The 13,944-nt window shown below is 37.1% G+C and overlaps 1 protein-coding gene across 5 annotated transcripts in view; it reads right to left on the bottom strand.

Moving 5' to 3' along the window:
- PPARGC1A (PPARG coactivator 1 alpha) overlaps nucleotides 1-13,944 on the bottom strand; it is a gene marked incomplete at both ends in the record, with an annotated part of 675,280 nt that overhangs the window by 40,879 nt on the left and 620,457 nt on the right. For all 5 annotated transcript variants that reach the window (XM_080697397.1, XM_080697398.1, XM_080697399.1 and 2 more), the window contains one exon: nucleotides 1,625-1,819. In XM_080697397.1, coding sequence (XP_080553523.1) covers nucleotides 1,625-1,819 — 195 coding nt within the window. The remainder of the gene's footprint in view (nucleotides 1-1,624; nucleotides 1,820-13,944) is intronic.

Genomic DNA, 13,944 nt, shown 5'->3' with positions numbered 1-13,944 from the left:
ACTATACAAATTTACTGATTCAAAAAATGTTTGTGATAAAATATAGTTACTACCCTGATTTTTGAAAGGGAGAAAAGGGCTTGAAGAAGAATCTGTAGCTTAGGAAACTTGGGTTTTGCTTCAAGTCCAGCATTGGCTGTTCTGGACCTGCGTCTCTTCATTTGCCTGGAGGCCTCTCAAGGATCTCCCTGCCCTGACATGCAGGATGTCTTTGAACCAATGACCCTTCCCAAATGAATAAACTTTTCTGATGAAAATCATCCAGTATCAGTGTAAAGCAATCAGGATACTAGACAGTAAAGGGAATGACATTGACAATGAAGAAACTGGAGAGCAAATAAGAAATAATTACATATGAGATATTCTCAAGACCAGCAGTCTCAAAATACACAGGAGACACAAGGAAAGTCTTCATATGGGTCTGTGGTATTCTTTTAACATTTAAAAACTTAGAGATATGAGAAAAGCAACTGCCCAAAAGCTTGCCGGAGCACATTATCAGTCTCCATGAGGGTATCCCATAATTTACACAGGACACTCTTACATCAGATTTATGATAAATTACAAATGATTACCACAGCCAAGAAGGTAAACTGTGTCTTAAAACTAATAAAATTCTGGCCAAGCACTGCACTAATAAGAAAATTCACTCTTCATGGCCTGCCATAAATTTAAGTAACTTGGGTTTGTAAATGTGCTATTATTTTCCAATCTTCATAAGAAATATGAACTCAGAGCCTTCAAATACCACACAACTTTAGATCTACCAATTTTATTTCTAGAATTGTATTCATAAGAATTAAAACATAAGTATGTAAAGTATTATAAAACTAATAATAGAAAGAATAAGAAAGAGGCTGAAATCCAACTATATACAGTGGCTTACTAAATTCCATTTTCATGCAATAAAATGCCATGCAGCCACTAAAAAATATGCATATACTTAAATCTTCACCAACATGCTCATGATATAACAAATCAAAAGGAGACTTCTTCAATCATGATTTATATTAGAAAGGTATTTATGAAATAACAAATAAATTTTTAGTTTTTTCATTTTTTTTGAACTAGGAGTTGGATTCAGCAGCATTCTACTTCTAAACTGCACCTTCCAGTGCTTTTTTATATTTTATTTGGGAACAGGGTTTTGCTAAGTTGCTGAGCATTTTGCTAAGTTACTGAGGCTAACCTGGAACCCACCATCTCCTTTTCTCAGCCTTCCAAGTACTGGGATTATAGGCACAAGCCAATACTCCTGACGAGTAAAAAAAAAATAAATAAAAATACACACCTTAATCAACAACATTTTTTTTTATTTTGTTGGCTTCTTTTCTTGCAGTGCTGAGGAACCCCAAGCCTCATGCAATCTTGGCAAATGTTCTACCACTGAACTATATCCCTGACCCCAAAGGTACTAAAAAAGAAACTTTCAGAATATTACAGAAGAAGTAAATTATCAACACTTTTAGACAGAGCATCCCTGAACATGCTGCATCTCTGGGTGTGCATCCACTGGGATGTTCTGGCATCAGTCTATTTAATCCTCACTGTTACTAATCACACCCCTGCCGCTGGGAGCCAGAGGCCACTCCGACACCTGCTAGCCGGTAGGAAGGGCTCTTACTAGAGACGGCTCTTCTGCCTCCTGAGGTGGAGGGGTGCCGTCAGGCATGGAGGAAGGACTGGCCTCGTTGTCAGTGGTCACGTCTCCATCTGTCAGTGCATCAAACGAAGGCAATCCGTCTTCATCTACTGGGAGGCTGTCCAGTGTCTCGGTGAGGACCGCTAGCAAGTTTGCCTCATTCTCTTCATCTATCTTCTGCACAAAAACAAAACAAACAAACCAACAAAAAGAGAAGTCAGAAGAGGACACGAGTGAGCTGACATTGGGAGGTAGGCGACACTATTAATCAGCACTGGTTAAACATGTTTAACCGAATGAGTGAAGTGTAGGCGAAATCCTGAATGAATACCCATGCCACAACACAGTGACTGTATCTTCCTGAGCTCCTGACTAGTTTTTGGTCTGTACCACACTGTTAATCTCTACTGTACCAGTCCCTCACTGCTGGGCTGTGCAATGCAGCAACCCTGCTACATATTGCTGAACATTGCTGGTAGCTTCTGTCGTAGTGCTACCCCTCTGCCCGTGTCTTCTCCCTGTAACTGAAAGATAAGATTTAGGAAACCTCAGGGCTGCCAAGAATCCTAACCTCCATCTATTCAATCCCTGCATAGAGTGCTTAGATACAGTGTCCCCAAAATGTTTGGATGACCTTCCATTTGAACACCCCCAGAAACTTAAATGATACCAAAAGTATCTATACACTTTCATGATTTCAATTATAATCTCATCACTGTACACTCCAAAATCATTTCTTTTTCTCCCTGACATCTCTCCCAACTTTAGTCATAAATCTCTGTCTACTGGACATGTGTACTTTATAATGGCTTTCTCATCTTCAAAATCCAAACTCCATAACTTTCACAACAATGCTGCTCTGCCTCTTCGCTTCTTTAGCTTGGATAAAAACTCTTCAGACTTCAATTGTGGGTCTATCTTGACTCCTCTGTTTCTGGCCAGTCATCACTTTGTAATGTCTCTCAAAGGCTTTTTTTTTCCTTTGTGTAACACTATTTCTTTATTTGAATTTTTTATTGGTGCACTGTAGTCATACATCTTCATGGAGTAGAAGATGGTAGAGGTATACATGCATACATCACACTACTTCTACTGGAAGCATCTGCATATAAAACCCAACTAGTTTTCTCCACCTTGGAAAACAAACATGAAAAGATCATCTTCATTCATTCCATAAACACTTTGCTGTGTGCCAAGGCCATGCTAGGGGTTGGAGATATATATGTATGTGTGTATGTATGTATGTATGTATGTATCAGACAAAACTCTATCCCTCCAAGAATGCTCCAGTAGAGAGAAAAAAAACCTATACACAAATTATTATAGATGAGATCATATTAATTTTAGTACTCTGTTCAAAAACATTCAAGGACTCCCCAACTGCAGATTATGTACCATGTTCACAGGACAATGTGTTATATTCTCTGCACCTCAACAGTCACTCCTAGTGCTGGGCACACAGTATAGTGCAGATAGTCAATGATTGCTTGCTGAATAATTCATTGATCTGCATTTATTGCCAACAATATAGTCTGCATAAATCACATTCTTTTCTTTCTTTTAGCACCTCACAACGTTTGTCTAATTTGACCTGCTTGCAAAGCCTTTTTTTTTTAAGTTTTGTACGCTATGACATTAACAATATGGGCTAAATTATCCCACACAGATTCTATTAAAAAATGCACCTAAGCTGCTGACATCTAATGAAGCCAGCAGTGCCCACACTTCCTTCCTCTCTAGTACTGAATTCCAGTTAATTGACCTGACAAAATTACAAGAATCACAGAATAAGACAGCTAATCAGAAAATCAAATTGTATTACTAGAGAAATTAGGCAGGGCTTTATCACGTATACATTCTATTTTCACATAAAAAATTGTTTTCTCTTATTACTGATCAGTCTTTATGCAGCAGTAAAATTATGCGCTTCTTTTTCTTCTGAATTCAAGAGGCCAAGAAGGGCCATTTGTGTTCATGGTGACTTATAATGGGCACCGTTTCCCATTTGCACATTGCATCTCTCTTCTTCTTGTGGATTTTAGTCAAGAAGTCTGGGAACATCATGCTGTGACAATTGGATGAAGTTTCAGACTTCTCTGAAGAAGGACTTACAAACCAGAAGTGGGGAACCAGTCACTTTGAAATGACACACTTTCTACCACAAACTGAATTCATTCATTAATATCCAAACTGTATAACTCAAAACCAAAAGTTTATTGAACACTCCTAGCCTCAATTCCTCTGGACCTTGTCCACATAGTCCTAATAATAAGGATAATGAAAATATTTGCCCCTTATTTTCTGCCTGGGATCATTATCCAGTATGCAAGAATTTTAGTCAACCCCCTAATCCAGTATTCATGAAATTTAGTCAACCCCCTTGTCAGCTTCCCCCACACTTCAAAAACCAAATTCAGATTATTAAAGTCTTCTAAACAAAATAGCATTTAAATGAAATATATCATTTTAAATCATCTCAAACTCTTGAGATTTGCTCCATATTATCTGATAAGATAATCTTTGAAAATATCTCAAATATGTATGCATACACAGACACATGCCTGCTTTCAGTAAACTGAACATTTTTCCAGGTTTTTGAATTTTTTCAAAAAGGCTTCTTTCGCTGAAGTTCAAACGAGAGCTCAAGAAAAAATAGTTAAGAATGTTTACCAATAAATGAGTAATTTTGTTTACCCTGATTTAAATTTCATGTTTTGCTTTCCAACCATACTATAAGCTGCTATTTGCTTTCAATCACATAATACAATAGCGCCTTAGCTCTATCCCATGTGTAAACAAACTACGATAATTCCAATCAAGTCAAAATGACAAAGAACACTTAAATTAACTGGTTTTCTCCAATTTCTTTAATAAGCCTGAGTGAATGTATACGAAATACAATGGCAGAAATACTGGAGCTTGATAATGTCATAATTAATTTACAAGATCTGATTAAACCACCAACTACTTTAATTTTCCTCTCTATTGGAACCACAATGGGAAAGGAGGGTTTGTGGCTTGAGAGATGGGCATGATGCGTGCGTGCGCGCGCGCGTGTGTGTGTGTGTGTGTGTGTTCATGTGTGTGCAAATTCATGTGTGTTTGGGGATATGTAAGCAGAGAGGGCTAGCATGTAATCAGTAAGGCTATCTTCACTATGTCACTGGGAACTGAGAGAGTCATGTTCATTCAAAATAATTATTAAGTATTTTTATTGTCATCCCCATATGTGGGATGTGGCTCACAGAGATGCTCTAACATCATTCATCTTAGTTCTTTTTGAATTATGAAAGAAAGTACAGGTTATGATTTCAAATTCTCTATGTGTTTGAATCATGGGATTCTGGGAAGAAAACTGGATCTGTCAAAGCTCAACAAATATTTCTACATGTGAAGCTGAGTGGCCAGTGCCCCTCAATGTGGCAATTTCAATTAGTTTTGTATAAGATTCAACAATCACATGTCTCCAAGAAGGCAATGGATGTGACAAAGAGGACTCTGTTAAACAATTAATGTCACTTTCCATTATTGCTCTGGTCCCAATTTACAGAGCAAATAAATCAAAGTCGCCACAGATGAAGCACACTGGCCTATGAACACATGTCTGTTCACAAGTGACAGGGGACGGAAACACATTAGTCAGCAAAATGACGTTGCAAGATAACCTTTGGAGGCTTAGCTTTGATAGCACACTCTAATTGTGTAAAATTATTATTTTATAAAAACATACTTCTTTTGTCCACCTGAGTTAGAAACAAAAAAAAAAGAGAAAAGCTATGTAAACAAAGCTCCACCTTGGATCTGGCAGCAGAGGAAGAAGGCCAAAGAAAAGAGGCCAAAAGACATTTCCACAGTTGAGCTTCTGAGCTATCGAGCAGTATGTCCTATGGGGGGTTTCAACCTTGGGTTCTCCTTACACAATGCGATTCTGCTGCTAGTCTCTGACCTAAATAAAGGTCTGTGTGCCTGTAAAACTCCACTCTCCAAGGGCTCTCCAGGAAGAAAGAAGGCATGTCAACAAACACCTGAATCCAGATGTAAAGAATTTCCAGTGACAGATAAGACACGAGCATTTATACTAACCACCCAAAACTTAGAATCAACAATGATTCCTCAGTGATGCCGTGTCATTAATAAATGATAGCTTAGAACAGTCAACCGAATTCACAGGCTCCTCTCTGCTCTTGTGGGCTGCTGAGTCCCTATATGACCTGTACTAAGTCTGACAGAATTCAAAAGGCACAAGTAAAAGGAAGTAGATTGTGCCCCTTTGACTGCCCAGGGTCATCTCCAGATTGAAATTTTGGATCCAGTATATAATATCTGAGCTTTCTTCCTTTGTGGGCAATTGGCAAAATGATCTTCCAGTTGGTTTTATGCATTGGGGCAACTCACCCAACTGCACACCCTAGAAAAAGAAGAAATTCATTAGATCCAAGAGGATCTGAGGGACTCTGGGATGCTAACCTATACCTGAGGGGGCAAGCAGAGAGTAAAAACAGCATGTGGCATCCCAAAGATCTTTAAAAGCAGCTATTATGGAAGGACCATGCCCTGCTTATGATAGTAATTTTTTTTGCATCTTGTAGAATTGCAATTACACTGTGCATCCCCAGATTCTCACACTCGCTTGATCTCTGTTTGATAAAAATAGTTTAATAGCCATTTAATCACGGCTTCATTATCTTGGCTCTCTTAATGTGAATTAGGCCAAGAAAATTCTTGCTTCCTCATTATTCAAATCATCAATAAGAAGGAAACGGGGGGGGGGGTCTTCTTATCAGTCATTAATCAGGTTCAGTTTCTTAGGTACTGTTTACTCGGAGATCAATCTGTGTGAGAGGTCATTTAACTTCTCTGAGCATCTGTTTTTTGTATTTCGCTCTACAAAATTTCAGGTTATTTTTTGACCCCATTACGAAAATTTTTTTGCATTCATGACTAATAAGATAAAAAAAGAGAGTTGATAAAGCCAAGAATTCTTCAAGATGGTGTTCATAAACATTTCCAGTGGACTTGCCCATCATCTTTATTATCCACATTCAAATTTCTTTCCTTGAACACAATCTACTGCTGACTCTCAGCTCTGGGCCAGCTTCCCCCAAATACCCAGCATGCCCTGGGCTTCCTCCTTGCCCCATCCTGCTGATTTGGCAACAGCTAATGAAGACAAAATTAACTTCTACTTTAACTGAGGCCTAATTAGGAAGGGAAGTCGGCTAGAGTAACATCTGGTGGTGTATTCCAAAGCCAAATATAAATGACATTTTTGGATTATCCACTATTTTGTATTATTTGTTTCACTAGGCCCCACCAGGAGTTCAAATAACTAAAAAGGGAAGCAAACTTTATGATCGATTTAGGAAATATAATTAATAATAGATGTCACTTTCCTGAATCTCAATTCATAAAGTTTTTACCATGTTTTATGTCTAAATTGACAAGAAAGATTTCAAGGAGATTAATTCAAAATAAAGAGAAAATAAGTATTTTTCTGAAATAAAGTTAAAAAGCTTTTATCTGTGCCTATGTGTTGCAGTGTTGGACCTATGCCCTCTTCAAGAAACCTTAAGATCTCTGGTCTAATTTCCAAGTCTTTGATCTATCTTGAATTGACTCTTGTGCAGGGTGAGAAAGTGGGATTTATTTCCATTTTTCTGAATATGGTTAACCAGCTTTGCCAACACCATTTGTTGAAGAGGCTCTCTCTAATATGCAAAAGCTAGGTGGAAATGGGTAATAGGAGAAACTCTAGATAAAGAAGGAGATTCTATAGACAAGCAAATAAGGTGACCCAACTGAGGGGATAGGAGGAGGGAAGGGGGACACTCTCTCATGTACATGATATACTTTAACAAACATGTCAAAGTCAAGCATTAAGCCAAGCATGAGGAAAAAGGGAGGTGGAGGGAATGGGGTGGGAACTGGGTAAGGGCTAATTGGGTGATGTGTTCGTGTATGTCTCCACCATCTTTTATCCCATTAAGATGTATGATTAGAAAACACCAATAAAATTTTTTAAATAAATTAAAATAGTCCAGAATAACTCACCTAAGTAGACTCTGAGGTCATTAGCCTTTTTTCTTTAAACCATTACTATCAGGCCAAAGGTCACTTGACTAATTTTTTATTGCACATATCTGCTATGAGCGTCTGAACTTTTGTAGAAGAGGCTGTTAGATATTTCGAATACAAACCCCTAAACAGCTCTCTTTTCTTTCTCTCCTTATACTCTGTACAATCTACAATGCTTTTCCTTGCTTCTCTTTCATTTGAGTGTGGGCCAGGACACCACTGTCTGCCTCCCTTCTCATTCCCCCAACAAAGATGAGGTGCAATCCCCATGTGGCACTATTTGAAGATTTCTAGCTTCCACCCCATTCAATAAGAGGCCCTAAAACAGCCCATTAACTTTTGGTTTAATCTATGGAATTATCAGGGCCTTGAATAAGAGAGGGCCACTTGAAAGTTGCAAAAGAATCATAAGGAAGTTCGAGTATGTGTATAATAGAAAGTAATCGAGGCAAAAAAGATCACCTTACCTTATGTATTACATGTTACAAAATACTTTTGGATCTACTAATTTCTTAAAAATGTCCTGAGAGTTTGCTTATTGGTATTTTTTCCCAGGGTAAACAATCTTTGTTGAATGCTAATTTTGCTGGAATTTAGTGTTTAGGCGAAAAAAATTAATTTTACTCTTCGCCATATAATTTCACTGTTGGCATAGAGACAACTTGAAATATATATGTATACATGCCTATACATAACCCCAGCATCCACAAGTTTATATACCAAGTATATGTATTTTAAACAGAATATAGATGTGTACATTTCAACCTCTGGAGTCTCTTCTCACATAGTAAATTAAGTTGACTGCATAAAAGTATGTGATCAGCACATAGATTCTTCCTCGCAGTTATCCACTCTAACTAAGGAAATCAGCGATCAAGAGCTGAGAGTAATTCCTGCAAGGATAAAATAAAAACCAAGTAGAAACAAAATAGAAGCAAAACTAAAGAATTTTCTCCACGGGTATATTTAGATCTGTGGGAATTCATTTAATTCCCATGAATACACATGTTCCTATTTAAGCAGACATAAAATTTATATTCACGTCCATACTCAGACTCCATTCTAATGCATTAGCTCATATCGCACATTCATGAGTTAATAAGCATGTACTGAGCATGTGAAGTTCATTATTCTGGAAAAGTGACATGAGCCAAAATTTACAAAAGTGTAAATACAATGTTCAATAGAAAGGCCTAAAGAATCATGGTTAGTGTATGCAAAAGAGCTGTTTCTGGTATAAAACAGAGAGGGGGGAGAGAGAAAGAGAGAAAGGGGAGATAAAAGATATATTTTATATGTCTATATCTCACAATGGGAAGAGGAAGGAACTGGGTTGCACCACTGAATTGGAGGCTGAATAATCCCGAGGAGAGCCAGCTGGGCATTCCAGTCTTGCTTCCCATGTCTTTAAGAATAAAAGCACAAATCCTGAGGGACCTATCAGCCTACAACCACCAAATACTTTACCATCCAAACCAGGACACTTTTGAGAGTGAAATCAACTACACTCAGGATTTAACTATATGCAGGCTGCACAGACTCACTAGATTTTACTGTTGCCTACACTAGATTAACATCATAGACCCTGTAATTTCCCCATTTACCTGCCTGAATCCTCTCCACCATTCCCGACTCCTCACCAACCCATAGAAACCCATACACGCTCCCACCCCAGGTCCCCTAATCTTGCCATTTCCTCTGCCTAGAAGGGTCTTTTTACCAGATAGCTACATGGTTGTCCCTCTGTTTTTACTTTTACTCAAATATTACCTTTGCAGTGAGATCTTCCCAACTACTCTGAACACCCTAGACACTTTCCTTAGTTTATTTTTATTTTTGGTGTTCATTTCTATAGTTCAATATATATCTTAATAATTTCTGTGGTTCAAGCACTATCTAAAATAGAAGCTCTGTAAGGCCTATTTGATTACTGTGAAGATACTTGACATAGAGGCCTGTGGGTATAGCTCAGTGGTAGAGTGCTTGCCTAGCCTATATGTGACTCTGGGTTTGGTCCTCAACACTGGGGAAAAAAACTTTGCACATAGTAAAGTAGTAAATGCTTAATTAAAATGGATAAGAATGATTTAAAAGTTAGAATAATATAATGTAATTTTTATTCTTCTAACTTCTACCTTCCACCCCCATATTTATCTCCTCAATAACATCTATTTTAGTTTATTATTGAAAATTAGCTTGTACTAATTTCACATATACTAGCCGATAGGCCAGGTTTATATATATGTATATGTATGTATATATATATATATATATATATATATATATGTATGTACATATGTATATTCATTTACATATGTATTTATATATCCATATGTGTATATATATAGTGTGTATATACACACATATATGTGTATATGTGTGTGTGTATATATATATATATATATACACACATACATTATATATATGTATATACATAAAAATTTTGTGTGTGGTCCTGGAGATTGAACCAGGGGCACTCTGCCTCTGAGGTACACCCTTAGTCCTTTTTTATTTCTTCTTTTGAAATAGAGTCTCACTAAGTTGAGAGTCTCACACATTGTTGAGGCTAATCTTGAACCTGTGATCCTCCTATCTCAGCATTCCAATGCTGGGAACAGTCATGCATCATCACGCAAAGCCAGCCAATATATTCTTAGCAGAAAATAAGTAAATAAAAATAGCTACACCTACAGAGAGGCAGAGGGGCAAATTCTGAAGTTGCCCTAAGCTTGAATCTGTGGGTGTGACTTCTATCTTTTGTAAAGGATGAGGCAGATTTTGTAAATGCAGCAATTAATCCAGCTCGATTGTTTGGGAAGATACTGAAAGACATAATCAGGCAGTCAAGTTGCAAACATCTTAGAAAAGCCAAGATGGTTTTGTGAAGTGAAAATAATACCAGATTAACGTACTATGTGCCTGTGCCGGAGTCTCAGCTCACTAATCAAGAGGAAAAATTGATGTAATCTATCACTGCCAGAGTGGGTTTCTTCACCACATAACACTTCTGCAAGCAGGGAACATGTATTAATCGTAGTCATGTGTTCCTAAACTGTGTTCTATGGACCCTACATATTAATACATTACTGTAAACACTGGTTAGAAATGCCATGCTACATGATATATTTTGTGTCTTTACATAACTGTATTTAAATACCAGTATAACATTGTTCAGAAAAGTATCATGCACACTCAAATGTATTAGTTATCTTATTGTGAGCACAGAGGAAAGGAAAAAAACTGAATCGTTATATATTGGTCTCAAGATAAAAAATAATCTTAAAAAATTAGGGTAAGTAATTTAAAACTTGGAACAATTACAAATGCTTTTTTATGAGACAGGATTTTATTAATCCTCTTTGACAAAATGAAAGTCCGAACCAATCAGCGGATAAGATCAATTATGAGATACTGACCATTATGAGATACCAACTTCACTTTTTTCTGTTCATTTAAATATGTCATAATTCCTTTAGATATATGTTATTTTAATTGAAAAATAGCTAATAGCAGTCGATCTTTACTGAATGCTTTTTATGTGTCTGATCCTGAGCTAATTTCTATAGATGCATAATTTCATCTAAATAATCAATTTCACTATTATTAGTCCCCAAATCATGTGGCTAATGAGAGGCAGAGTTGGATATCAAACCAGATATATCTGCTAAAAATATTGCTCTCCCTCCCTTTCTTTACATATTAAAATTTTATGGAAGAGATTATTAGAATTAAATTGGAGAGAACATGGACTGTTCCAATCTATCTTCAAATTAATGGATGCAAAAGGAGTCAGAAAGGCACATTAGTTATTCATCACCAGATAGAAACTAAGGTGACAGATGCAGTTATATCCCAAGAAGCAGGGTTGATCTCCATGGAGAAAGATGGTGTTACTTCCAAATTGCTTTCTCCTAGTTCTTACTGGCATCTCTTACTTCATAGCCCATTATTGGTCCTACTGGGTAAGGCTGACCCTACTATTAGAATGTTCCATTTCACCTTCAGTTGTTTTTTTTTTTTTTATAAAATATCCCTCCCTCAAAGCTTACTTTAAGCATTCTCTCTTCTATAAGATGTATTTCAACAAATCTACATCATACTGACATCTTCAATAACCTAAGTCATTTATCAGAACAACCTGGGTCCCTGGTTAGAAATACAGATTTCTAGACCTCATTATGGACCACTAAATCAAAAGGAGATTTGAGGAGCCGGGGCGTGGCTGTGCATTCCTGTAATCCCAGTCAGAACCTGGGAGGTTGAGACAGGTAGATCTTACATTCCTTGAGCAACTTTCATATTCCTCTCAAGTGTTCTGCCCAGAGTAGTGGGTTGTCAATAAGTTCAAGTACAACCCCGGCAATACAGTGAAACTCTCAGCTATGTAGCTAGATGCTGTTTGAAAACAAAATTAAACAGGGTCTAGGGTTTTAGCTCAGAGGTAGATTGCACTTGGATTCAATCCCTAGTAACACACACACACACACACACACACACACACACACACACGCACACACGCACACACACATACACACGAAAATTGGTCAGAGATAAAATTTGAAGACATGAAAGGACAAGGGAATAAAACTTCATACAATAGAACTACCCAATATAGAAGCAACAGGTGGGATATCAAAATTATTAACTATATAAATGCTCAGAAATCCCTACAGTTTGTATGAAAATGATTGCCTACCATTTACTGGTCAAGTCTTATATAGTGGAATTAACAAGCATGGTTAGATGTGATTAAGTGCATGAAGTAGTCAGTACATAAGACATGATACCTATAGTGGTATAATATTTACATTTTAGTGTAAATATACCAATTTATCATTCATACATATATTTACAAACACACATATACACATTATTGCATATATATATATATATATATATATATATATATATATATGTTTGTGTGCCTAATATATGTTATAATTTGTTTTCTAGGAATTTAAATTTTAGTAAGGCACAGGGACATTTGCAGGTACTAGGCCAATCAGTCCCTTCCAAATTTAGATAGATTGTATGTAGAATAGGATATATGTACTTATAATACTTATATGTAATATATATTCACACAGAGAATAGAAAATATACTCAATGTCAATTAGTAATTCTAAATGCACACACACACAAACACACACACACACACACACACACACACACACTGTATATGCAGAGTTGGCATTTGCAGAAACAAGCTATAATAGTTGAAGAAGAAATATTCTAAGATAAGAAAAATGTGAAAGTGTAAAAGCCCTAAGATGGGAACTTCCAATGAAAAAAGAAATTAAGTTTTCATAGTTTACCTTTAGTTATAAGTGGAAAGGGGAATGTAGTAAAAAATATTTAATAATATTACACAAGAGCACGAACAAATCAGGCCATCGGCACCAAGACTTTAGGAAGGAGGCCTACTGTAAATAACTCATAAGGCTGTATTGTTGCAAATTAGCCGACTCCACTAACCATGAGCATAAGCAATATTTTTTATACTGACTAGGTAAGCAATGTTTACAATAATCCCCTATTACCATTGATAAATAAATACATTTTCTGCCCAAAGGAAGTGTTTGGAAGGCATTGTCATAAAGGTCACTACTTCTGGCTGCTAACATCTTAGCACCACGAGGTATGTGTAAAACTGCAGCTGCAGGTCCCTGACACCTGGATCTGTGTGGGATTTCAGGTTGGGTGCACTGAGATACAGGCGATGTCAAATGCTCTGATTCCTGCAACATCCTGGCAATAGCATTAGAATGAGAGAAAACTATCTCAAGCTGGAAGGAATTCAGAGGCAAGGCTGCCCTCTCTGTGGGGCCACCTCGGGTAAAGGAAATCAAAGTGTGCTTCCTGGTAATCCTCTGTGCTTCCCCTGGCCCTTCCCCAGGAGAGCAGGAGCCATTTGGAGCCTGAGATTGAATCTTAGACTCCTTGAACAACTTTCATATTCCACACAAGTGTTCTGCCCAGAGTAGTGGGTTGTCAATAAATACTTGACGAACAAATGCAGTATGAGAGCTTATTTATTTCAGTGACGTTGCATGTAAGAATTCTACATGGCTTTAGGTTTCCAAAGCATCTAAGTTTGCAATCTCCTAGGATTTACAGACTGAGCTGCTTTTAATGCCAGACCGACTGCACCCTTCGTGAAGAATCTTTAAATACTTTCCACTGAATCAGTTATAAATGCCGACTCCTTCAGGATCGGTGATTTGTAT

The sequence above is a fragment of the Muscardinus avellanarius genome (genome assembly GCF_963383645.1).
Source record: "Muscardinus avellanarius genome assembly, chromosome: 6".
Lineage (NCBI taxonomy): Eukaryota > Metazoa > Chordata > Mammalia > Rodentia > Gliridae > Muscardinus > Muscardinus avellanarius.
This window is presented reverse-complemented; position numbering and strand designations above follow the sequence as displayed.